General features: G+C 42.6%; 1 protein-coding gene across 1 annotated transcript in view; it reads right to left on the bottom strand.

The window, feature by feature from the left end:
* IDH1 (isocitrate dehydrogenase (NADP(+)) 1) overlaps positions 1-25743 on the bottom strand; it is a 197977-nt gene that overhangs the window by 144832 nt on the left and 27402 nt on the right. The window contains exon 2 of the mRNA XM_069225945.1: positions 6711-6830. Within this exon, the coding sequence (XP_069082046.1) occupies positions 6711-6829 (119 nt within the window). The 5' untranslated portion in view covers position 6830. The remainder of the gene's footprint in view (positions 1-6710; positions 6831-25743) is intronic.

Raw genomic sequence — 25743 nt, 5'->3', positions numbered from 1 at the left:
TCATTTTATTTTACCATACTGTACCCTGCCCGTTGCCACTCATACCTCCTTCATTTTACTTCACCCCTACTCAACCCATCTAACCTTATTCAAACATGCACTGGTGACTAGTCTTACCTCTCGATCCGCCACGCTAAATCCCCCCCCCCCCCCCCTCACTGGCATCGGCTGCTCTCTACACCTTCGCGTCCACAATCCCTTCTAGAATGCCATGGTGTGGACACGCAGCCCTGTAGCTATAAGATAACGACCCACAGGCATGTCCTGCTGGACAATGCATCTCCCTGTATCCCTCCCTACTCGGACCTTTCTACCAACTATTCGACTCCCATCCCGCTGACCATCACAACAAGTGCTGAGGTCAACCAATGGTCAGTTTAGCTACCCTGGTGACCCACGGGCACAGAGTACGACCCCAGAAAGGGTTTAGGGATTGGGACCTCCCGATACCTAGGGTACTTTGCACCCAGCCTGTACTGTGGTCCCAGTGGCTCTGCAATGACCTGTCTTCACCATTTAGCAGCGCACTAGTAAACGGAATCATCCTTATCATCGTCCTCCGCCTTCACTGTTAACAAATCAATTGATGGTTTCCTGTATCACATGTACTGTACTTTTTATGCATTGAACCACTGCAGTTTTTACTGTGTACCTCTACACGGTATTGTTTCATCAATAAAAAATTATAACACAAAAAAAAAAACTATAAAGAGACCGGACACTAGAAAACTAGAAGGCAAACCAGTCTACAGGGAATTTGTCCATTGGTAGAGACCACCTCTGGAAAAGGATTCTCCTATCAGTCCTAAGAGCTAGAGATATTCTGCAGCAAGGAAGACACCATCTTTAAGACAATGCATTATGTAGCATCCAGCCACCCACGCAAACTTGCCATTACTCAAGAACACGAACAACCAGCCTGGGCCTGGAACCAAGATGCCCCACTTCATGAGAGGTGTTGGCCTCTCTGGCCAGACTCTTCTGACTGTTTAGTTACATGCTCATGTGCCGGGGCAGACCTGAATTGTTGGGCCACATACTATGACATAAGGCCTCATTTAAAGTTTTACGGACAGGTTACTCCGTCACAAACGTAATGGATTACGATCTCCACAGGCTATTAAGAGATTGTAATCTGGCAGACGACAAGTTTGTGACTGAGTAACCCCCTCCACTAAACTCTAAATCAGGCCCTAGTCTAGCTGATTTAAATTGTAGTATGGGACAATGAGGTATAAGTAAACATGCCTTTAAACCAAATTTTAAAGAACTAAAACATGAATCAGTGAGAGGTAAGTGGAACCTTAAACTATGGCTTGGCTCCTATAATACTCTGGTTTGTGCACTGAAGTTATCAGCATGCAAAGATTCTACTCTTGGAGAAAGGCAAACGAAGCTGCAATTTTAAAATGTTGTATATTGGCGACATGTGGTCAAATGCAAATATTAGGATGTGGGGTCAACTACAAATATCAAGATGGAGGACTTATAAGGTTATCACCTTCAGAAAATACGTTGCACCTGTGCCAACGCAGTGGTTTTCAAGTCCAGAGACAACAATCGTAATCCATCCTAAGATGCCAGTAACATTAATTTTCCAGTACCTAAAATAGTGATGTAGTGTCTGGCCTATCAGCGACCTCCATGAACACACTAAAGTCCAAAGCTGACTCTATAACTCAAGAATCCTTGTTTTGGAGTGTCAGTACAGATTTTCCGAGTAAGCTTTTAGTTTTCAAGAACACAAGGACACTCCGGAACCGAGCACTCCCATAACAATTGGTAGAGTGACTGCATGAAAGCCAAATCCCATCCATGGCACCAAGCTGCTCTGCATTGATTGGAAACACAGTGGCACTCAGAAGTGACAGCGCCTTTCTTCAGACCCCTCTCGTGACATTATCAAGGTAAGCAACCGCGGATCACGTGTCAGTCAACTCATTACCAGGGGAAGCATATGCCCCAAGGGGCAGCTTATAATATACATCAGTCATGCTCTGAAGGCTTTACAAGCCAAACTCAGGCTAGTTCCCTTCTGAGACAGATGAAGGAGAATGATAGTTATTTTATTTTTACCTAATTTATGCCTATTGCAAGGGGCTCCACTGCACCCGAAAACGTTGTGCAAGAAAGTAGTAGGAAGCCGTTGGGTGCCAAGAAAGGGAATGTTTTGTCTTTGGGTGTTTCTTCTAAATGTAGTTTACAATAATTCATTAAGAAAGTAGGCTATTAATATGATCAATTTCTTAAACTTACTTTTGTTTGTAAACTGAGACAATGCCTTGCTATTTATGTATTTTCAGTTTTCTAAAGTGTGTTGGATCCCTTTCGGCCAGTGTAGGGTGCCAATTATGGTATGAGGGAAGAATACCAGCTTGCTAGCTTATCACTGACATCGTGGGAAGCTACAATGGCTAGCCACTGTTTTAATCCAGGCAACAGGCGAACCAAGACAAATTTGAATTGCCACATAGGCGCACTTTGTATCCTGTAGTTAAGAATCACACCACGTTCAAAGTCCAATAGCAAGGTGCAATTAGATGAAATCTCGGTGGAAGGCTTGAAATAACCAAGCTCCACTAAGAAAAGTCATCAGCAGAACCCAGCCAGGTCATGTGGAAAGAGGGACGCCATTGCCTCTGTCCAGTTTAAGGCCATCTATTTTTTGTTCCTCTGTAGACATCTAGGGCCAGATGTATCAAGAATCCATTTTGCGAAAGTATCATATTTGCGATTCTGTAATAGTGATTTCTTAAAAATCGCGAATGCTATTACCGAATTGCAAATAGCGATTCTGACCCAATTCACACCATATTTGCAAACTTTTAGCATTTCCCAAATTGTGAATTCCTAACTGGAATTTGCAATTTTGGAAATGCAAACCCCAGGGTGCTGGGGCCTAAGGCCCCCTCTGCTGCACCCCCAAAAATTATTTTAGAACATGTAAGGCACACACATGCCAAAGGGGCATGTGTGCGTAATATTTCAATTTTAAAAATGCATTTTTAAAATTTGCACATGGTTACCACCAAATTGTATTTGGTGGTAATTGCGATTCCATATTGCCCAATTCGCATTAAGGAAAAGCTTGATACATGTGTTTAAGGAATCGCAAATAAGGATTCCTTATTTGCGATTTCTTATTTATTCTCTAAACGGGGGTCGAAATTTTAAGAAATCACGATTTTAGCGATTCCTTAAAATTGCATAGCGAATGCCTTTCATACATACTGAAAGGCATTTTTGCATTCGCAAACGGCCGTTCGCACCGTTTGTGAATGCAAAAAGCTTTGATACATCTGGCCCCTTATTTTTTAAACATAGGAAATGTGCACATACACAACTGAGGTAACAAAATGCTGGGGGCCCCAAAACATTTGATATAACATTGCAAGTAAACTCAATGCAGGGTTCATTTTCAGTATCAATTATCTCCTTCAACAAAATAACAAATCCAATGTAATAAACCAACCAGCCCCTAGAACCAACAGGCGTAAAGAGGTATAGCAAAGAGACAAAGCAGAAAATACAAACATCTGCAGAAAATATATAGGAGTCAGGTGCCAGATCCTCTGCAATACGCGCGCTGACCACTCCCGGCAAGGCAGGCCTGTCCTGATCCACTGCACCAAAGTGGCCTAGGTAGAGAATCAAAACAGTAATTCAACCGGTTTAGTCCTTAATTTGTAAAATAATAACTGGGGAGGGGGGCAAAGTTTTTCTTAATGGATCTCAGGGAGTGCTGAAGAATGCCACGACTGCCTAACACAAAGGCTACCTAGACTTGATTCAACCTCAAGTCTCTTCTGCAACCATCCTTCACTTCCTTGTTTCTTAAGCTCACTCTCGCAGGTTCTCGTTCATGCTGCTTTCACCCCTTGTCAATGTTTCTCTTTCTTTCTCCGCTTCCTTCTTTTCCCACTTTTCTGCATTTCTCTCTCTTGCTCTATGGCATGTCTGACAATGTGTAGGGAGTAAACAGAACAAGTTGTGCTGTGCACTCCCCCTCCATCCGTATCACGCCGGTGGCCTCACACACTTTTATAGTAAAAACATAATAAACTGAGTTTATTACATTTTTACTGTAAAAAAAGTTTTGCAGCTCCTGCTGCTGGCGGGGGCAGGGGGGTAGGGGGCGACACCCGCCCCCGCCCAGATTTGATGTGGAATTCGTTGAAGGGGTCGTTTCGACAGGGAAAATGTTTTCCCTGTGGAGAGAAAAAAAAAAAAACTAAAATAGAAACATATTTGCATATTAGCTTACCTTTCCCCAAGGGATAATAATGCTGCAAGCTCAGTTTCCTATTTGAAAAATGCTTATCCTTGGGGAAAAAAAAAATTTCAGACATACTCTAGGAATTGTTTGTGATTTGAAAAAAGTAGTACATCTGCACCTGTTTGTAGAAAAGGTTTCACAGGTACAGATGTACAACATTTGTTGATCTGGGACAGAGTACGTTGAATCAGCACATTTTTACCTTGCCTGTATTGAAGAAAAGAGGCTGTGTATCTTACAGCAAGCAGTTGCTGTTGATGCCTCACCTTATTCTTCTGCTATAATCAAAAATACTTTCTTTAGAAATGTTTTAAATTTTTAATAGGACACTTAAAGCTAGCCTTCTTGAAACCCTTTTATGGTATACTGACAGTGGACCTTTTCCCTTTTATGCCAGTGCCTGATTGCACAGAAAAGCTTGTGTAGTCTTAAAACTCTCATTATGGGGACGAGACTGCTGGTTTCGGGCAGCAGCACTTCCACGTGTGGGGGACTGAGTCTTATCCCACACCGTCTGATAGCTGTCGGCCCAACCCTTTCGGCTAGCTAGCAGCACTTCACCAAAACCCAAGAGTTAAGGTGATCTGTGGCAGCTCGATGCATGACACTCTGATTTTTTAGGGTAGTCGTGGTGGAACAGATCTTACCCCTTTCTCTCAGTTACACAAGTCTCATACAATCAGAAGACAAACAGAAGCAGGATTTGGTTCAATAAATTTTATTGAAGAAACTACATTCTATGTAGAAAAGCATAAACTGTGATGATTAGGACAATGAAATACAACACTATTATAACATTGACCAGAAAAGTGAAACAGATAAAAAGTCCCAACTTTGTCACACTAATGAATCTAACATCCCTATCGTCACTACTAAAAATCTACATGAGACTGATAGCAGGGTTAGCCCTAATTTGCCCATACTGGTCATTGCAATGAAGCCCTATCCCCATAACTGAGCAATAAGAAGGGGGCCTGCTGGTCTGCTGGCAGTCCTCCTGGTGGATGGAGAGCAGACGTCGAGTTCAGCAGAGTATAGCATAAGATGGCGATGGCTAAATGCCTCCTCTAACTTAGTTTCTGGCAACATGTTGCTGTTCTGAGAACTGCCCTGAAGTGATAATGCATCTTTTCTATATAAGGTAGACATTGTACTCTTTGGACCGGAATCACTCTGTTAATAATCATGTACAGCCTTGCACAGCCTTGGGCTGAGCACAAGATGAAATGTCGTAGAAAAGAACTAATAACAAATTCTGTGTGGAAGGGCAGCTGATAATGATAAAACATCTCCATTAAAATTAAGTCCTGCTAAAATAATAAAAGGGAATACATGAAATGCAACTAGGTAAAAAGGCACAGGCCACAGGCCCAGAACTAAAATAAACGTGGCCAAGCAAAGCTCTAAAATAACCCCTCACATTACAATTTGTAATGTGAGGGGAAGGGAATCCCTACAAAAATATTCTAGTATATTGGTACCTCTCCCCAGAAAAACTACACTTAAGGAACTTCACGAAGTTGGCAGTCTATTAGAAGGGCCTATTGGGGTCACAGGATTCTGAGCCATCTTCACTGGCACTAGCCAAAATTAGAAACACAACAGATTTCCTAAAGGCAAGTTACACAATTTTTAAAAAATATATTCAACAGGATCTGGGAGTGGTTCTCGTGGATCTGCCTTTTCCTAGAAAAATATCTCTCAAATCACAGGTCGGCAAACAAGTGGCTCTAGAATTCCTATCAGCGATTCAGGCAATTCTTGGCAAGAACTGGCAGGCCTGAACATGAGATATTGGGTGCTATTGCTTTGAGATACTGTGGGCAAGGAGTAGGTTACTAACTCTGCAAAACATAAGCTCAAGGCTTTTGACATAGCCCTGGCTCCCCTTGCTAAACTTCCAAGCCAAGGTTTTTTTTTGTGGGAATCATACTTAACCTCCTCGCCAGCCACGCAGTTGTAAGGAATATAATGGCATGTGGATTTTCTTTTACAGAACATAAAACATAGTTGAACCTTAAAGCTTTTTACAAAGTGGTTATTTAAGAGAATTAATGTACTTTTAAAAACACCTTCTCGAATCCAAATTTACCTGTGAAATACTACTGAGAAAATAATTTGAGTCCCGACAGAGTAAGAGAAAACAAAAAATGTTTAATATAACGACAAGTCATAGAAGGCCAGAGACCCTTTTACCAAGGCAGGTACATTTGCAGAATGAGCATCCACATCTGACAGCCATAGATCTACTACTTATCTCTGGTCAACGTAAGAAAGCTCATGAGGAGGTTATTTTGTGTGGTGCCAGGGCTACTTTGTTTACACTCATTATTACAGATGGTTGTGGAAAGCAATAAAAACGTGGTTTCAGCAAAGGTTCATTTCCTCACCATTGCATCTGAATCTATGTAACCTTCCGTCAATGGTCATTTACCTGTGCAAGTCCAAGTCTACATAGGGAATAATAAGCTTCTCCTTAATAATATCCCAAATCACTCTCGTCATCTCATCGCCCTGCATTTCAACCACTGATCCGCCAGAGATTTTCTTCATCCTGAAACAATTAAGAATACATTCAAATAAAAATAAAAGCAGGTCCTCGCAAGCATTACTTAATGTATTCAAGAAGAGAAACTTGCTTGAGCAATCATTTGGGCAACACCTTCAGTCAGTAATAGTTTCTCAGCCAATAGCAGTTTGCATGCCGAACTTGCAGTTTTGCTTTCACTTTCTACATATGTTTTATAAGTCTGTTTTTGCTAAGCTAGACTTGGCTGAAAACGTCACACATTACATAGGGTCAGCAGATGCAGCTTCAAGTCTTAGACAGAATACATTAGTGTGTCATGATCTCATGGTTATAACTATGAAACCTGAAAAGGAAAAAACCTGGGCGAAAGGTAGGCTTGGCTAGTTTGCTTCTAAATAACAGTGTTGTGCCCAGCACAGTGTTAGAGCATCTTCAGATTCAAAAATCAGCCACAGAAGTTGCAGGAACGTGTGCAATGACAAAAGCACAATCATGAAAATAGCATTACACGGTCATTTGGAAATCAACCAGCACGGAGTATCGTCACAATGGTTTGCATTTACAGCCAGTTTACAAAACAGCAGCTGTGGCATGATTCACCTTCTCAGATGTCACACAAGTGTACAACCAAACTGATCACACCTTTGTGTGTGGTCACAACGTAAGCCCGGTGCCTACCACGGTCTCCAAGCATTTCCACTTACTCAAATGAACAGAAAAAAAAAATGCAAAAGCATTATGCAACAGGCAAGAAACACGGGTAATTTTAATGTAATTTATGGCAGCTTCAAATTAATCTTTTCGGTTTGCTTGTCCACAATAGGCCTTTAATGAGGGCAAATAAGTGGTGTTAGTCCGCCATGTACAATATTAAATTTCACATGGATGACTCCGTGCTAAAGGACACAGTGGTGGTAAACACAATGAAAGAAAAGATGCACAAAAAATAGCCATTAATGATAGCAGAGACCTAAGGAGGCAAGTGATGTGGGTGGTCTTGAAAGCAGTAATTAGAGGCACATTTATACAAGAGGATGCCTGCATAAATTTACCAAGATATTCTCTACTATGAAGCCTGCGCTCAGACGTACAAGAGGCAGAAGGAAACTATATGACCACAAGTATACGGTGATAAATTAAAACAAAATAAGGCTCAGTATATCTTCAAAAGGGTAGGGGCAAAATTCCATGGGGGATGGGGATAAACCTAGCAAACTGCTCAGAAGCAAACTGAGAGCATGGCAAACAAGGCAATATATAACAGAGATTACAAATGAGTGAGGACAATTACAGAAATCAGCAGCCTTCCGAACCCCAGAGTAGAAAGTGGTACCTTTAGTCTGTCAGTCTCCCTAAACTCCATGCACTTTGGGAAGGCAGACAGAGGGCACCAATACACACAACGTAGTCACAAATAGCCCCCCCCCCACATCCACTCAAACGTACAACATGTTGAGCAAATGTTCCCTTAATAAAAATAAAAACAACAATGTTGTCCCTGCATTATAAGGACCAAATAGATTGCGCTCGGACTAGCCATGGTTACGATTATGACTGTTACAATTAGATCGTTGTCTAATTGTTAATCTTTGTAAGCTTTTGTATTGCAAATAAGTTGGTGGTCTCAGGAGAAGACCTACTGCAATCCATACAATGGGAACCGCCCTGATGGGCCGCTACCCCCCATGAAGCCAGGATTTCACCTCAGAAAGCTAATGCTCTAAACTCCAGGAATGTTATGTCGGACTATGGAGTTTGTTATGTAACACATGATGGCAGGGACTGAGAAGACATTCTTGATTTGTAAATGGGAAATCGGCATATGTATTAATCCACTGAGATATCCACCTGTATTGCTGGCGTTATGAAAATGCTAATAAAGATATATTTTTTAAAAACTTCATGCAATAGAATCTGAAAGACTAGCTGTCCTGCTTGCCAGGGTAGACATTCTGAGAGCCACTGGCAGCCTTAAAGAGACTAAAGCCCTGGGCCTACATGCCTTCATGCCAACGTTTGCAAGACTTTTGAGGCCCAGTTGTTAACCCAGGTCTATCACTCATGTTCAGCAGACCATGGTAAGTCAGATGATGTCAGAGGCTCCTATATCAGGTATCTTAAATCAAGACAAGGACCCTTCCCATTGCAGTTCCTATTGCTCAACATTGCTTTTAAGTATAGACTATTAATATTCAATAAAGCTCTAGCGAGCAAACTAGCTGAAATGATGCTGGCCTTAGTCCACGTAGATTAAATAAAAGAGGTTTTAATTGGGGATGCTATAAAAGCGAGGATACAAAAAAAAAAAAAAAAAAACAAGCCTTACATTTAATAAATATTACAAGGAAGAAAGAGAGACAGAGAGACACTGTCCTATCGCTAGATGCTCAGAAGGCGTTTGACTTGGACTGGTAAATGATGTCACACTTCTTAAACTAGACAAATTACAGGTAATTATAAACTATAGTCAGAATCAAGGACAGGTTGATGGGTAGGATCCAGACCCAGCAGGGAAAAAGGCTGGAATGATGCCTGCCCCACCGTATTTTCCCCTCATCCTACAACCTCTCCCACAGAACATTTGAGACAATGGGTGCAGTAAGGGTATAAGCTCTAGAACTGATATTTAAACTAACATCTTTGGCAGATGACAGGAGATTGACACTAGAAGACCCAAAGCAATCCCTAAAAGGACTTTTGACAGAGTTGACAAATTACTCTGAGGAATCCGCTTCAGGATTATCTTCATAAAGCTGGGGGCTAAATATTAGTGGGAGGATCCAAGCCACTTATAAACCTGAATCCCATTCCAATGGACAGCAGAAAGCTTGAACTACCTGGGAATCCGGTGAACCCATAAAATACGAATTTGTGCACAAGACAATTATTCATATAAAATGAGCTAGGAGTGGTGGTATGATCAGATCATAAGGACACCCTGTCTTGGGAGTGTTGTATTGCGGAACTGAAAATTGTGCTGCTTATCATATTACTTCCAGGCCCAACCTGTCCCAGTGAAGACATTTATCCTTATTAAACTTCAGAACTATGGGATAACCTACTTTTGGCCAATAATCACTGAAACTAGTCAGGGAACAATACATAAAAACACCCAAGGCAGAGAGATGTAGGTGTCCCACACATATTACATTACTTTCAAACATCCTAAATTTGATAGATTAAATAGTGGGTGGGTTGAAAAGTGAAAGTGATAAACTGTAGTGCTCTGTAAACCTGAACCTATCAATCATCCTCTGGGGCAGGTACTCTTTGATCCACATAAACAATGGGGCAGTATATGTATATCACCGGTCACAATGATCAAGTTAACAACCTGGGACCAGCTTAAGTGCTCACTACAAATGAAGACACATCAGTGACCCCTCACTCTGTTATTTGTCAATGGGAATCTTGCCCCAGGGTCAGACCAGGTCCAATTCCGTGCTCTAAGAAAGGCAGGATGCTTTACATTAACCCCTTCGCTGCCAGGCCTTTCCTGCTCAGGTGTCAGGATTGTTTTAGGCTATTAAGGCAGTTGGCACTTAGGCCCTCATAACTTTTTGTCCACATAAGCTACCCACTCCAAATTTGCATCCTTTTTGTCCAATATCATAGGGATTCTAGAGGTACCCAGAGTTTGTGGGTTCCCCAGGAGGAACCCAAGAAATTAGCCAAAATACAGCAAAAACTTTGTTTTGTTAAATGGGAAAAAAGGGCTGCAGAAGAAGGCTTGTTGTTTTTTTCCCCCTAAAAATGGCATCAACAAAGTGTTTGCGGTACTAAATTGACCATCTTCTCAGCGTTCAGGAACAGGCAGACTTGAATCAGAATACCACATTTTTCAACACAATTTTGGCATTTTACTGGGACATACCCCATTTTGACTATATTTTGTGCTCCTGGCCTCCTTCCAGTCAGTGACAGAAATGGGTGTGAAACCAGTGCTGGATCCTGGAAAGCTAAACACTTCTGAAAAGTAGACAGAATTCTGAATTCAGCAAGGGGTCATTGTGTAGATCCTACAAGGTCTTCCTACAGAAAATAACAGCTGAAATAAAAAGAATATTGAAATTGAGGTGAAAAACAGAGCCATTTTTCTCCATGTTTTATTCTGTAACTTTTTCCTGCGTTATCAGATTTTTTAAAGCAATATACTATTACGTCTGCTGGACTCTTCTGGTTGTGGGGATATATTGGGCTTGTAGGTTCATCAAGAACCCTAGGTACTCAGAGCCAATAAATGAGCTGCACCTTGCAATAGGTTTTCATTGTATACTGGGTATACAACAATTCATATGCTGAAATATAAAGAGTGAAAAATAGGTATCCAGGAAACCTTTGTAATTCCAAAATGGGCACAGGATAAGGTGTTGAGAAGCAGCGGTTGTTTGCACATTTGCGGGGGGAGGAGCACCTGTGTTTTTGGTCCTGGGCTCAGCATCCATATAGGGAAACCTACCCAACTTGCGTGGATCACCCAGTGCTTTCTTGACCAGAATCCTTGGCAAACCTCAAATTTAGCTAAAATAATAAATTTTAAAAAGATCACGTTTTCCCTACATTTCTGTATGGGATCACTGCAGCGGGACAAATTTCCAACCACTCAACGTTGACCCTCAGTCTCCCGGTAAAAATGATACCTCACTTGTGTAGGTGAGCCAAGTGCCTGTGACAGGGAAGAGCCAAAAACATGCTGAAATTCAGGGGGAACCAAAGCGGGTCCAAAAGGGCAGTTTGAAAAAACAAAAAAAACATTTTTAGGCCAACAAATGGGGCAGAATTTTTATCTGAATAGATGCGACAATGCTGGGTGGTAGGAATTTTGTGGATTCCTGCAGATTCCGGAAGGTTCCATCACAAAAATGTGGGAAAATGTGTGATTTCCAGCAAAGTTGGAGGTTTGCAGGGCATTGTGGGTAAAAAAAATTGGTGCGGGTGCATGTGAAGCACACCACCCTGGACTCACCCAGATGTTTAGTTTTCAGATGTGTTTAGGTCTTGTGGATTTTTCTACATGGCAGCGTCCAAAAGTCCAAAAAGCGCAGCCCTCACCATTCCAAGAGGGACGATTTTGAGAGTTAGACAAGCTCCCATGGCCCAAATGTAAAACCAAAAACCAAAGTGACCGGCTGTTCTCTTGCTTGCCATGGGATAAAATGTTTTAGTGTGCAGGGGAGAGCTGAAAGACTGTTACCCCCTACAGTTGGGGCGGGGGCATAACCATGCCCATACTGGTTGGTAGCCACCACCCTACTATATTTTTTTTAATTATTATTTCCTGGCATCTAGTAGGCTTTCTGTCCCCACAGGAAATGGATTGGGGGTAACTGCCCTATCAGCCCACTGGTGGGTAGAACAACTTTGGCCCAATTTTTTGGGGTGGGGTATGGCCATACTTCCACCCTCTTTTTAAAAAATAAAATCTTCCCTGGTCTCTGGTGGGCTTTCTGCCCCCCTTGGGTGAAGATGGGCATTCCAAAAATAGGCCGATCTGCCCCCAAGGGGAGGCAGATATGGCCAACAGTAATGTGCCCCCATGGGGGTGGAAGGGGAAGTGATTCCCCTTCCAGCCCGGCCCAGGGGATGGGGGTGCCAGGCCCTCGGAGGGAGCGTTAGTGCTTCCCCTGAGGGCCGGTAGCAGGACGTAACGGTTACATCCTGGGCACCAGAGCGGTGCTGCCCAGGACTTAACCATTACATCCAAGGCACCCGAGGGGTTAAACGATAGTTATCAAAGGGAAAAACATTTGAGGAGAGGAAGTCAAAATATATACAGCATTCCTTAGAGTGGGTGTTTTTATTATACACAAAGTAGACACTAGGCACTGTGTCCTGAGGTGAGGGATAGAGCGATAAGCTCCCTCATTGAATTTAGGGCTTTTGCTAGGGTAAGATTGCCACAGTCATTATTGACGGACAATTATGTACAATTTGTTTAGAAGGATATGGAAGAGATTTTATTTAAAAGAGGAGTTAAACACAAAAGGCCTGCATTATATCACACAGAAAATGGGACAGTGGATGATTCACACCATTAAAGAGGCAATACAGTTTGCAAAATGTTCTGGGAAGAAGTGGATCTGTGAACTATATAAGGGGTTGGAAGCACATAAGGTGACACCACATGGCACCACAGGAAAGACTCCTTCTGAATTATTTAAAAGGAGAAAGGCAATTTCAGTGTTGTCAGCGGTGTGGATCAAACACTATACTGGAGTCAAAGAACAGAATGAAGACAACTGGTGGAAAGAAAGAGTGATGGAAAAAGTGAATAAAATTATATACTGATAAAAGGAAGGCTGCCAAAACTAGCAGTTAAAGTATGAGATGTTGTTAGGGTGAAAGCGCCCTTTACTCATGAGTTGTTTTAAAAATAAAGTTCTGCATTGAAAGTGATCAAAATGTTTAATAATGAGGTAAAACTTGACGATGGACGCATTTGGAATCTCAACAGAGAGGCAAAGGTTGCTCTAGAAGTTGTTAAGAATGGTGTTCTGATAAGTCAAAAGAAAGAACATGGGAGCCAAAGAAGAGCAATGGACAAGAGGAGTGATAGGTACAGCACGGTGCAAAGTGACAATGTTAGGCTCAATAAGATGCATCCATGAAAATTTGATGACTATGTGAATATGATGTAGTGTTGTATTTTATGTCATACATGCACATTTATTATGTTATGTAAATATTATTTGGTGTGGTGTTTTGATGTCATATATACATTGTTATGTGTCTTATCATTTGTTTTATTTGTTAGTAAGGGAAGGAGATGTGTGATACCTTGGGCTGATAATGGAATGTGGAATATTTGAGGAGGATGATTCTGTAAGTGTTGTTGGATAGACTGTAGATTGTTGAGAGGGCAGTTAAAGCTGGGACATGGGTGGATTTGGATGGAGAACTGTGGATAGAGTCTGTAACTTGGAATAAATGTATTCAACCTTTCATCTACAGCCCAACGCCTCCTTTACAACTACCGTACCTAATATCAAAACTATACTCCATACTGAACTCCAATCTTGCCACCAACAAATTGGTATGTCAGAAACAATGGTATAAAAGGCTTTGTATCACAGAAACACTAAAAGAACATATTTACCAGAGCGAAGAAATTTACCACAAATGCCCAAAGAGAAAAACTATAAAAAATACTCTACAGGTGGAATCACACACTATGGGGGTTACAAACAATGGATTCTATGAGATTAGGGGAGTGCTGGACAAGGTGTGGGAACCATGGATCACTTCTACATACCCACTGGAACCCTCCAAGACTACAGCGATAATGGATAAACATATTAAACAGCATAAGAGATAACTGGGAATGAACTGGAAAAATATCCCAAAGCCATATTCTGGGACGGCCGGTAGCACAACTGTACACCCTACATTGCATCTGTTGCAAGACTATTTCACAGCTCCTACGTGCAGTAAACAAAGTCATACTGTTCCTCTGCTGAAACAGTGCGTTACTGAAATCTGAGCCTAAGCAGAGATCAAATTTTCACAGGATAGTGACCTCAGTGTTGGAGTACTGAAATTACAACTCTAGGTGCCTAACCTGCCTTAAAAAGCTTAAAATACTGTGGTAATTGGCCACCAATATATACTTATTGACAGAGGATCAAGCAAATCTAATCCCTGAACTGTTACAAGACATACCTAGTCTGATATACTCGTCAATGGGGGGATTGGGTGGATAGTGGTGGTGGGGGTTGTTGATTATGTGGGTAGTAGGAAGTGGATGTAGAATGAGAAGGAGATGTTTGTGGGGCTGTTCAAGTTTGGTGGCTGCGTCCACCTACTGTGTGATTTATTCAAATCTCTATAAGAACCATTGAAATGTAAACTGTAGACAGAGAATCATCAACAAAGGAATATGTTTCACTTATTCAGACAGACAGTTAAGCTCAAGTTTCTCCCATGTTGTCTAACGTCACTTGGGCTTTTCAGCGTGGAAAACAATGTTATTGCTTTATCTTTATTCATCTTTACAAAAGTGAAAATGCATGCAACAGGTGGAATCAGTGCTAAGTGATAATACAGCCTATGTTACTGGGGTCTCAGCTATCTGAGCAGCCTCTTATTAATGACTTTTATATTAAACAATGGGAAACTTGTTACAGTAGTAACTACATTCACTGGAGACAAAAGCATCAAAGCCACAGTTACAGCTTGCATGTGCTAGTTGTTTATGCTTTCCCCTCCAATAACACTGCAGACAATCCTCACAAAATGTGGTTGTCCTGCAAAATAACTCATTTGGTTTAAGTATCTGCAGCATCTCCCCATTTCCTAGTTTTCCTGAGACCATTTATATCCCATGACATCCCATTGATTCTCTCAAGATTGAGTTAACTTGCAAAGCAGCTGAACCACCTCCAAACATCTCAACATAACACCCCATACCACATGCCTAGATCAGACTCAAAATTGCCTGCCACCATAATGTTCAAAATGCCTGTCACATTACTGTGGTTGAACGGTCTCTCAACAAAGGGATTTTATAGTTCTAATATGCTACTAAGATCATAAATAGAACCCATGTGAATGCAGTTGAAAACCACAGTTCTGGTGCTCCACTGACAAATATGGTAAGACTGATTGGCAATAATTGGGGACCCCAAATGAGCAATATAGTCACATCATTAACAAACTATGCCACTGTTGATACCTACTTGTGCATAATTCAATATGTTGAATCAAGTTGATTATATACACAGTAGGTTTTCTGGAAGTGGTTGAGAAGTACTGCAATATCATTCCAGTTACCAGGCAGTTTAATTGTCAAGTGCAGTGTCAACAAGGACTGCAGTGGTATGCCAAAACATGGCGTGACCCAAAACACGTGGATGAAACCTGCTCCTTTGGGGCCAGCAGAAGACTGACCTGGAGTGTGAGGAAAATTGACTGTAGGGAAGGATGTGCTATCGGTCATGGGTTTCATATCCTGATAAGCCACCTCTTGAAGACTTGTTTTTGGTTTAACTGTGTTATACTGTTATATATGGGTGGTCTGTGGAGGACTGGTACATTTTTACCCTTTCATAGTAAAGTTCTCATGTAGCTAACAAACCCACATGAAGGTGAAAGATGGAAAGGCTCTTGGAGCGGCGGTAAATAGTCCCAATTTGACCAGTTGAACTATTCCTGAAAGGAGTGAGGCAAACTAGTCCAAAGCAGTTCCCACTGTTCCTGCAATATTCCTGAAACGGAAGGGGGGAGGGGCGGGAGGCAAAAGCAAACAGCTCTCACCTCCCAAGTCCTCTAAGACATCAACTATATTTGGCATGCCCAAAATTCCCTCGCCAACCACTTCCATCACTGTGAAACGAGCACGTTTTCTTATAAAATTGTTTGCACATAATCCTTAGCATAACAAGATGAGTTAAAGCATCGCTTTACATACGATTTAGCTTCGTGAGTCAAACATTGTTGCAGATCCAATCGATCGTTTAACCCACTATCGGCATTTGTTAGAATAATACATAGGGGGTCATTACGACCTCGGCGGTCTTGCAAAAAGACTGCCGAGGCCGCGGGAGACAGAATACCGCCATTGCCGGCGGTATTTCTGGCTCCCTATTATGACATTTCCGCTGGGCCAGCGGGCGGTAACAGTGTTACCGTCCGCTGGCCCCGCGGAAATGTCACATCAACATTGCTGCCGGAGGCAATGCTGATGTGCAGCGGGTGCAGTAGCACCAGTCGCGCATTTGTGAAATGCGCAACAGGGCTATGCCTGGGGGCCTCTGCACTGCCCATGCCAAGTGCATGGGCAGTGCAGGGGCCCCCAGGGGCACCCCAAGTCCCCTTACCGCCAGCCTTTCAATGGCGGTGTGTACTGCCACGGACAGGCTGGCGGTCGGGGACTCATAATCCCCAGGGCAGCGGTGCCGCCAGGCGGAATCCTGGCGGTATATTGGAAGGGCCGGCGGTATGGCCGTGGCAATTCTGCCACGATCATAATTGCTGGCGGAACACCGCCAGCCTGTTGGCGGTGTTACCGCCAACTTACCGCCGGCCGCCAGGGTCGTAATGACCCCCATAATGTCTTTGTATATGTACCACTCGGTCTACTGCACGCCTTTCGCATCGACTATTTCTGCCGAAGACGGCCTGTTTCCTGACGTGGGTTCTCCAAAAACTGTAGGCACGTTAGTTTCCAAACATGTGAAGAAAGGAAAACGGGATTTGGCGAGGACATTCGATTGCTTTAAGAGTTAAGAATCATTTTCATCCATTTTTATAAACTGAAATAATTTTCTATCACTTGTTACAATCTTGTCAGCCAGCCTATTTTGATCACTACAAGCTGCTTCACGGTTATTTTTTTACGAAATAACATTTACATGAAGCAATAACATTTGGAGACACCTACATTTATCGGATTACAAAGAAGTGACGCATTTGTTCTTTTGGAAATATCTTCGGCCTCTACTTGTAGCAGTAATTTCACAAACAGAATTAAAAGAAATGGACTGCGGCAGACACAGGGAAGTTACCTCAGTGCAACAGTAATGGCAGGACTGAAGTCGGAGTTCTGAAGTCCTGCAGCAGAAAGCACAGTGGACAGAATTATTGAGACCGGCAGTCCTTTTCGACAGCTGCAATGTAAGCGTTTTAATATGCTACAGATTCCCGCTACCGCACCCTCTGTTCTTAGAGAGAACTCTGTTAATAATCTACACTCTCGAACTAACATTTACAAGTGGTTGTGAAAGAGCAATGACTCAGCACTTTCTTGTTCACAGACATTATGTTTTCATCTTCATCTTCTTTATTTAAGTGTTGAAAAGGTGCGCTGCAGCCACTAAATCCCATAACACAAACTCACTGACAATTCTGAAAAGTTTTATTGCTCATTTACGTTTAACATGGGCGTTAAAATAAAACTTTATTCACTGCATAGGTAGTATCCTAATCCTGAGACATAATAAAAGGCCAACACAAATTAATCAAATCCCGATATTCGCGGTGTAATCCCTCACACATAGCCACATCAACTACATGGGAGATGAGTCAGACCGAGCCAGGTTACAAATAATTAATGCGCTAGGGGCACCATAAATGCAGAGCCAACAATTTCCGTATCCGAAAATCCAGGATGCAAACGGGCAGACCACTGAAGGCACGGAGGACTCCCAGCAGTGTCAGGCTTCTGATCATCATAGGGCAGAGGTCTTCATACTGGGGGGTGGGCCCCCAAGTGATCCTAGGGGGGCACCAGACTCTGGCCAAAAGAAGCATTATACAGATAAAAGGCCTTTGTTTTAAGCAGAAGCATGTTATTGCATTTAAAAAAGGTAACATTACTTAACTGCAATGTTTAAATAGGCCTAGACATATTTAAATAGTGGCATCTTTATCAAATAATTGGGAAAAATTCTGAGGGGGGGGGCAATGATTTTTATTTTCCAACTGGGGGGGCGCGGCATTAAAAAGTTTGGAGACCACTGTCATAGGGTAAACACGGACACCGACTTACCCAGCCCCCACTTCTTGGGCACACCTCCCCGTCACTGGACAAAGCACATACACAAGAAGCCAAGGAAAAATAGAAAGTGGGATAGAACAAACAAAAAAAAAAAAAAGACAAAAACTGTGTTCTCATGAGGCTGAAACATAGGAATGTATTTATTTAGCTGGAGGTCTCTGAAGCACTGTCACTTTTCTTATACATCAAACCACTTCAAGTGAGCGAAGTTTTTGATTCTTGAGTTAATGTGGGTGGGGGATTCGGAGTCTTATCTGCACCAAGGGGGCCTAGGTCGATACTGTTCACTCACTTTTTCCCATTGTGACAAGATCAGTTAAAGTTGGTCCACAACCAAAGATGGTTTTGCTCAGCTGTCATCACCGGGATTAGTGTGTCTCACAGCTTGGGATATTATATTCTCAGTGATCTTCCTAAGAGTTTTAGCCTATTGAACGACGATTTGGAGATGAGGTTTGCTGCTTATAAGCACAGGTTTGAAGCATGGAGTGGTGCAACTCCTGGTGATTTTTTGTTTCTTTGCCTACTAGCCGTCATGCGCTTAGAGATCGTCTTAAACATGATCCTCAAGTCCACTGGGTGCCAGAGTAGTGCTTTCCAGGCAGATTTGATCCATTTACATTCTTTAAAGTTCAGGCATGATCTGGCCATCTGATTTTAAAGTCTTTGCAGACTATCAACTAACCTCTTTGGTAACCCACAGCAGATGGTGCTGTAATACTCCAGACAGACCTCACTAGAGCAATTAATAATTACTCCACTGGTTGTCACTTATGAGTATCTGGTGGATTATTTAGAGAGGAGAGGGTGTCAAATTGACGAGGATGGAGAGGAAAAACAACAAGCATGAGAAATCTTGTAAAATATTTGTGTTTCCTAGTTGCCTCAAATGCCTGCTACTATGGGTGAGCTATTGCCATTCTAATTTACAAGACAGTACTCAAACACTATGTGCACCAATGTTGAAGGTCCAATAAACAGGAGGTGATACAGTGAGAGCATGCAGATACTAAAAAGGGTTGGGCACTGCTCGACAATTCCTCTGCCCAAAATAGTAATAAAGTACCTCAGTGCAAACACTGCCTGCTCAATAGGTGGATCCAAGCTACGACAACAATAAGGGCTGAATTTAATGAGGAAATGTGTATTAACAGGGAAGCACTTGTTAAATTTGAAACCTTCTCCTCACAGGATACCACAAGGGTCAAGTCTCTGCTGTCTCCTTTAAATTGATAATCCGAGGATGGGCGCCATTTTCACTTGATTCCAAGAGTCTCAAAGGATTTGTTTATATCTCGTAAGATGGATGCTCCACATCCACTATTGCACCATGAGATGCTGACAGACGTGCACACACCGTTGGACTGCTGCAGAAATAAAACATCACAAGCCAGTTTTTGAATGCCTCTGCTAGGACCTCAGATCACATTTCTTCTCCAATTATGTAACTAGAACCACACCCACCAATGGTTAAAGGCCCCAAGCACCAAATATTCATGTGAGCTAACAAACCCACATTCCACTCTCAATGTTTCATTCTAAACCCATGTGCAGTGAAACAAGATTTAACACGCCTCCCTATTCAATATATGGGGATTATATATGGTGGTCTTATATTAAGTATAAGACAACCAATAATGTAAGATTATAAAAGAACACCAAATTGAAGCACAAGTGAGGGAAATTAAGATTAATCTACCCTGGCAAAAGTTTTTCTGTTGGTCCTTTTGTGGTGTGCCAAACAACAGCATTCACATGTTCGCCATTTCATTATGATTCAACTTTCATCAGCATCTCGTTTCCCACAATCACCAACTCCACAGTTGGGAAGCACATATATGAAGTGGAACCACCAACAGGCATATTTGCCTCTTCCCAGCTTTTAATCTTGGGAAGTAATCTTAACTTTATTTCTTTAAGAATATCCCCTTTATACCAATTTTCTCACAGCACCGGCACCCTTTTACTGTATAACCAGACAGCCACATTGTAACTTTGTACTCTTTCACCACTGTGTTTGCAAAAGGGATATATAGCATAAGACCAGCCTATTCATGCCTGGTTAACAATGGTCCACTCTTTCTACCCAACAACAAACCACCTCCCTTTTATTGTTTTATTTTCGAGCGCCAGCACACCCATATTCCACAATGGCCACTTCTATCTCCTTGGACTCAAACTTTGCAGGGGCTCAATTGCATTCTCCCAAAGAAACATCCTTCAGCAAGATAAACAGACTTTCAGGGACAAAAGTAAACAATGGCCCGCAGTTCATTGAGCATTTCACCTCTGCCCGCTCCCAATTTTCCCTTACAATACAAATTCGGAACTTTATGGATTGCCTAAACCAAATGACGTATGCTATCCATTTTTTCCAAAATATATAGAACTTACCTGCCTAAATTGAAGACAGACAATCAATTCTTACACTTGCTCTTCATTTTCTCTGCCCCCTTTCTCTGGAGATCCTTCCTGGGATGATGACCAAACTTACTGCACTCTTGTCAGACATTACCCACAGTGACACGCCACCTGTCCAGTGACACATGCACACAACTGTTCTCTCTAAAGCAGTCCACCCTCTTTCTGCAAACCTGCACTCTGGAAACCTAGCCCCATTAAGCTTGAAACTCATCACCTCAGTTTTCTATAACCTTCTCATTAGCTGCTTTAGACACAAAATGCCCACTGAACATGCCTCTTTCACAAAAAAGCAACTGTTTTAAGTCAATGTTTTCTCAAAATATGAAATTTTCCAGTAAGCAGAGTGTATGTTGAATTCTTTTCAAATTGGTATGATTTATTATTTTAATTTGGAAAAAGTGTTCATTCGTTCGAATGCTAAGAGCAGAATGACAAGTTTTCGCCCTTCTTTTGGCCTGCGTTCATCTTTTGCCCTCAAACTCCCATCTCCAGTTGAGCAACGGAATAACTTTCACTCTTGGTGATGTGAAAAGAAAAGTGCAGAACAAAGTGCATTTTCTGATGCATGATAGAAATATTGGCTAGAATCAGCCCCCTCAGTAAACTATGAAGAAAACCCCAGAGGCAAAAACTCTCCAGATCTTTATGCACAAGCCTTTTCACAAGCAACGCCACAGAAGCATGAAAATATATCACTTAAGTAATAGCATTTTAGGACCTGAAAGCCAGGGCAAGTACTATGTCCAGCTGAATCACTCACACTCAGTACACAAAGCTGACACTTCCACTGAACATCACATGTTAGTACACTGCATGTTTACTCCCTCTGGGCGTAAATATTACCAGAAGACACCGAGCGTCTGGTTCTCTTAACACTCTTATCAGTGATTTCTTCAAGCTTTTAAAACTTTCCTCGATCACTTTCTGATGTCTGCTGTAGTGACTTCCGTGTTCAAGCATCCCACAAGTAGCTAAGAGCAGTCTCATGTAAATGCATACATATGCCATCCACGTTCAAACAAAAAAAGATGGTTAAAGTAGGAATGCAAACTGCGGGGATAAACAAGTACCCACTAGGTATACCAAAAATGGCTCCGGAACTCGGAGCCACTAAGAAACTGACTCCGTCATGCCTAAAACGTGATCATGGCCACACAAAGCTAAGAAGCGTGAGCAAAAAATGCAACTCGTCTCAAACTGGGAGTGAAAAATGAAATGTTTGAAACAACTCACCATTACCAAGTGTGACCTATAATACACCAGGCTGACTAGGTGAGAGTGGTCAGTGGGAAGGAAAAACACTTACCACTGTCCACCTATGAAGCCCAGAAACGGAGACACATATGGACCTGACTGAAGAAAACAGCTCATAGTATGCTTGGTTGAGATGAAGTAGATAGCCTGGAACCTCTTGCTGAATATTCTAAATAAGGCATAAGATTTTAAAGTTTTAAAATAAGTCCTACGTCTCAATGGTTGTAGCAAGTTTGCTTTTTCTTCATGGTCATTCCAGATTTTTCACCTTTTTTTCTGGGCCCTATATGTGCTTATGTTATGATCCTGCACTATGTGACACTGCCACTGAGTGCATGCTCTGGCCCTAAAATGGTATCGCTACTGTCCTGTAAGACCACTGTAGATGGCACAGAAAATGCATCTTTGGCATGGAAATTGAATGTTATATGGGGGGGATGTATTGTGAATTTACACCAGCCACATATCTAAATAAAAGTATATGTTTGCCAGGAGTACCACTCTGCTCTGGCTCGCTACAGTTTTACTGCACTAACACATGACAAAATGCCTTTGCCTGTTGCCTATAATTTTTTTTTTTTTTTTTAATCAATATATGTCACCCCTAAAGTGTGTCATGTAGGTTCAAAATGCATGGTGCATTACATATACACCCCCCCCCACTCCCTCACCCAATTTGGGTTAATGTGCCCCAAGTGCTTTTTCATTGTTTAGTCTTTGCCAGATTTTTCAGAGAACACATCTAGATGGGATTAAAAATCTTTATTTCCTTTCTCTGCAGGGACATGTTAGAAAAAATGCTTCAAACTAATTTCTTAAATAATTTTCAAAATCAAGTTAAATGGTGAAAATAGATTTTTTATTACTTAAGTGGAACCCAGTTTTACCACCCAGCCTCTTTAGGCTGAAACACACGGACTAGGATGAGAGAGTAAACAACCCCAGCTCAGAAGACAGTGGCCTGCCTCCGAGCCCAGAGTGGAACAGGAGTGTTAACTGCTGACCAAGTAACATGGATTAACTATGTAGCAGTTTGCAGAACAAAGAACAACCCTAGCACTACCTGTATTGAATTGGCCATGCCAAGGAGAGCTTTCCCCCAAGCATTCCCTGGACCCTCCAAGACAGCCAAGCTCCATTCACAATAGGAGCAAGAACCAGTGTGCACACACTCTTTGGTGGGAGGCTCATTTAATTAGGGGTTGGCTAGGGAGCTAAAAGCAGGCCTGACTGGTGGTAGAATGTTTCGCAGTCTTAAAAAAGGTGTTCCTGGATAATTTTATAATAGGATGAAGCAAAGACAGAGTGAAAGGAGAGGAGACCTGGGAGAAAATAGGATCGGGTGGAAGAATTTCTCAAATTACTGGCTAGTAAACAGGGTAAATCTGGCACCACAACCATCACCTCCTCAGAACAATCCTGGACCTGGAAAGACTCTGCCTTGCTGGAAAGAGACTCCTGACTCCTACAGGAACGGAACTCCCTCAGGTACTCAATAACTAAAAAAGGACTCCTCAATCCTTCTGGCACCCAAATAAAATTGCTCCCCAAGGGACAAGTGCTTGGCTTCCTTTTTGTCTTGGAGGTGGGGACAGCTGAGTACTGGACCCTGCAGGAGACCTGGCTTCTGTGCACCAGGAGAGAGACCTGGTGTATAGAGGCACTTCCCTGTAATTACTTACAAAGCAGCTGGAGAAAAGTGGGACTTAGCCATTTTCCCTATCTTTGGAGGACCAGAAAAAGGTACTAGGTTGCACCCTAGGTGGGAAAGAGCTCTGAGCTTTTTGCCACATTACAAATTGTTTCACCTAAAGGATTGTTGTGTTGAAGGATTCTGACTTTTAGGAAAGAGACTAAGTCCCAAGGTAAACCTTGAAACTTGCAAAGTGGCAAATCTATCTATCCTGCAAATAGGCCTCATCTGCTACAAGGGTAAACATGAACCGACATCGGACCAAATTGTGAATAAAGGAGCACAGTTAGCCCATAAGTCGAACCGCGTAGCACGTGCTGCCACAAATATACTAAAATAAAACAAGGGGTAAAAGGTGCACAATAGCAATTAGGTGACCAGCGTCTAATAATGGAAGCTCGCCTATGTAGCTGCTTAAGACAACGGGTGTCGGTAAACCAGCTGCATCTCCGTGAACGCTGTTACAGCCACCCTTCACAAAGGAGTATCCTTGGGGCGTGGCTCCTTATTGCGTCATTTCTTCATGATAAAAATGTGTGATCCAAACCCTATGCCTCATGTGACACCTTATTGGAACAGGTTGCCATTGCAACACTTTCCAATAGATGCAAGTGACTTATTTTGAATACCGGACTCAAATGATAACTTATAATTTGAATATTTAAATCTTTTTGCCTTGATAAAGCCCCAGGCCTCCATACCAACCAGAGGGTGAAATACATGTTGGTTGATTCAATCCCAATAAAAGGATCATAAACAATTAATCTAAATTTACCCTCTAAATAAATCTGATCATTAATGTACCAGTGACTGGAGACTTTTTTTTACATTAAAAAAATAGCTCTTGATATTGCTTTAAGCCATCTACAAAAACTGATCATTTTAGTATTATCTGTGTGAGATAAAGGGATGCTGCCTACTCAGAAGATAAGACAGTTTATAGAGCCATTAAAGGGCAACATATCCCCCATACTCGCTGTAGCTCCCCACCCAGATGGCTGTGTCCCCTCAACCAAGTGGGTGGGCGTCTCCTTTGCCGCAGGCACCTCTGCCAGCCCTGCTGCCCTCAGAAAGGGGGCTATTGACCTCTTCAGGTCGATCTCTGTGGGTCAGTTGACCACTGTGAAGGCCACGAACTGCCAACTCAAGTCCAACAGTGTAATGCATTCCTGGAGGGCATTCAAGGTGCACTGTCCGGCCTACAGAGATCCTTTCAGGCTCTGGCCTCCACACTGACGGCAGCCAATCACCCATTATCTACCGTTCCCCCTCCCCTTCCTCTTCCCAAACCCCATTTCCCTGACCCAGCCAAAACACATAGACAGGCATGCATCCACTTCAACATCCAAGGGTAGGTCAGACAAACATAGACACCACAAGACACACAGCCGGCATGCACAAAAGCAACATACAGATGCAGACATAGCAACAGTCACAACCTGCCCTGACACCCCCACCATCACTACACTTGACAACTACAGACACCACACCAACATTCACAGATCCAGCCTCTACACCTATCCTACCCACAGTCAGCACAACAGCAGTCCCTCAGACATCCACCCCAGTCACCAGACCTGCAGATACCACAACCACTGACACTCCTATATAAAGCACATTCACCACACCTGCAGTCACCACCCCAACAGTCACCCACCCACCACGGCATCCTGCAGCACCTCACCCCCTCTCAGTCCCACACACATAAACGCCCTCACTCACCCATCCAACAGACACCCACCACCTACAAGCATACCCCCCACAAACCTGCAGCCACACATACCACTCCCTCACCCTCCACACCCAAACCGCCTTCTGATGACTGCTGCATGTGTCAAAAAAAGTGTTCCTTTCATGTTTTGACCGTTTCCCTACTCCTCCCCACCCACAAGACCCCTAAATGCTCAGTTTCCCTCCCTAGGCCAGTCCTTTCTACCTCCAAGGCCTCCATTAGCCCCCCTGCAAGAACCAACGCCTCCCCACCAAGAAGTCTACCTCTCCCAAGAGAACCCAACCCTCCCCTAAGCCTAGACCTAAATCATCCCCTCCCAAGCCCAATCCCAACGAACCCT

This window comes from Pleurodeles waltl, chromosome 3_1 (assembly GCF_031143425.1).
Source record: "Pleurodeles waltl isolate 20211129_DDA chromosome 3_1, aPleWal1.hap1.20221129, whole genome shotgun sequence".
Lineage (NCBI taxonomy): Eukaryota > Metazoa > Chordata > Amphibia > Caudata > Salamandridae > Pleurodeles > Pleurodeles waltl.
Note: the sequence above shows the minus strand (reverse complement) of the source record. Positions and strands in the feature narration are given on the sequence as shown.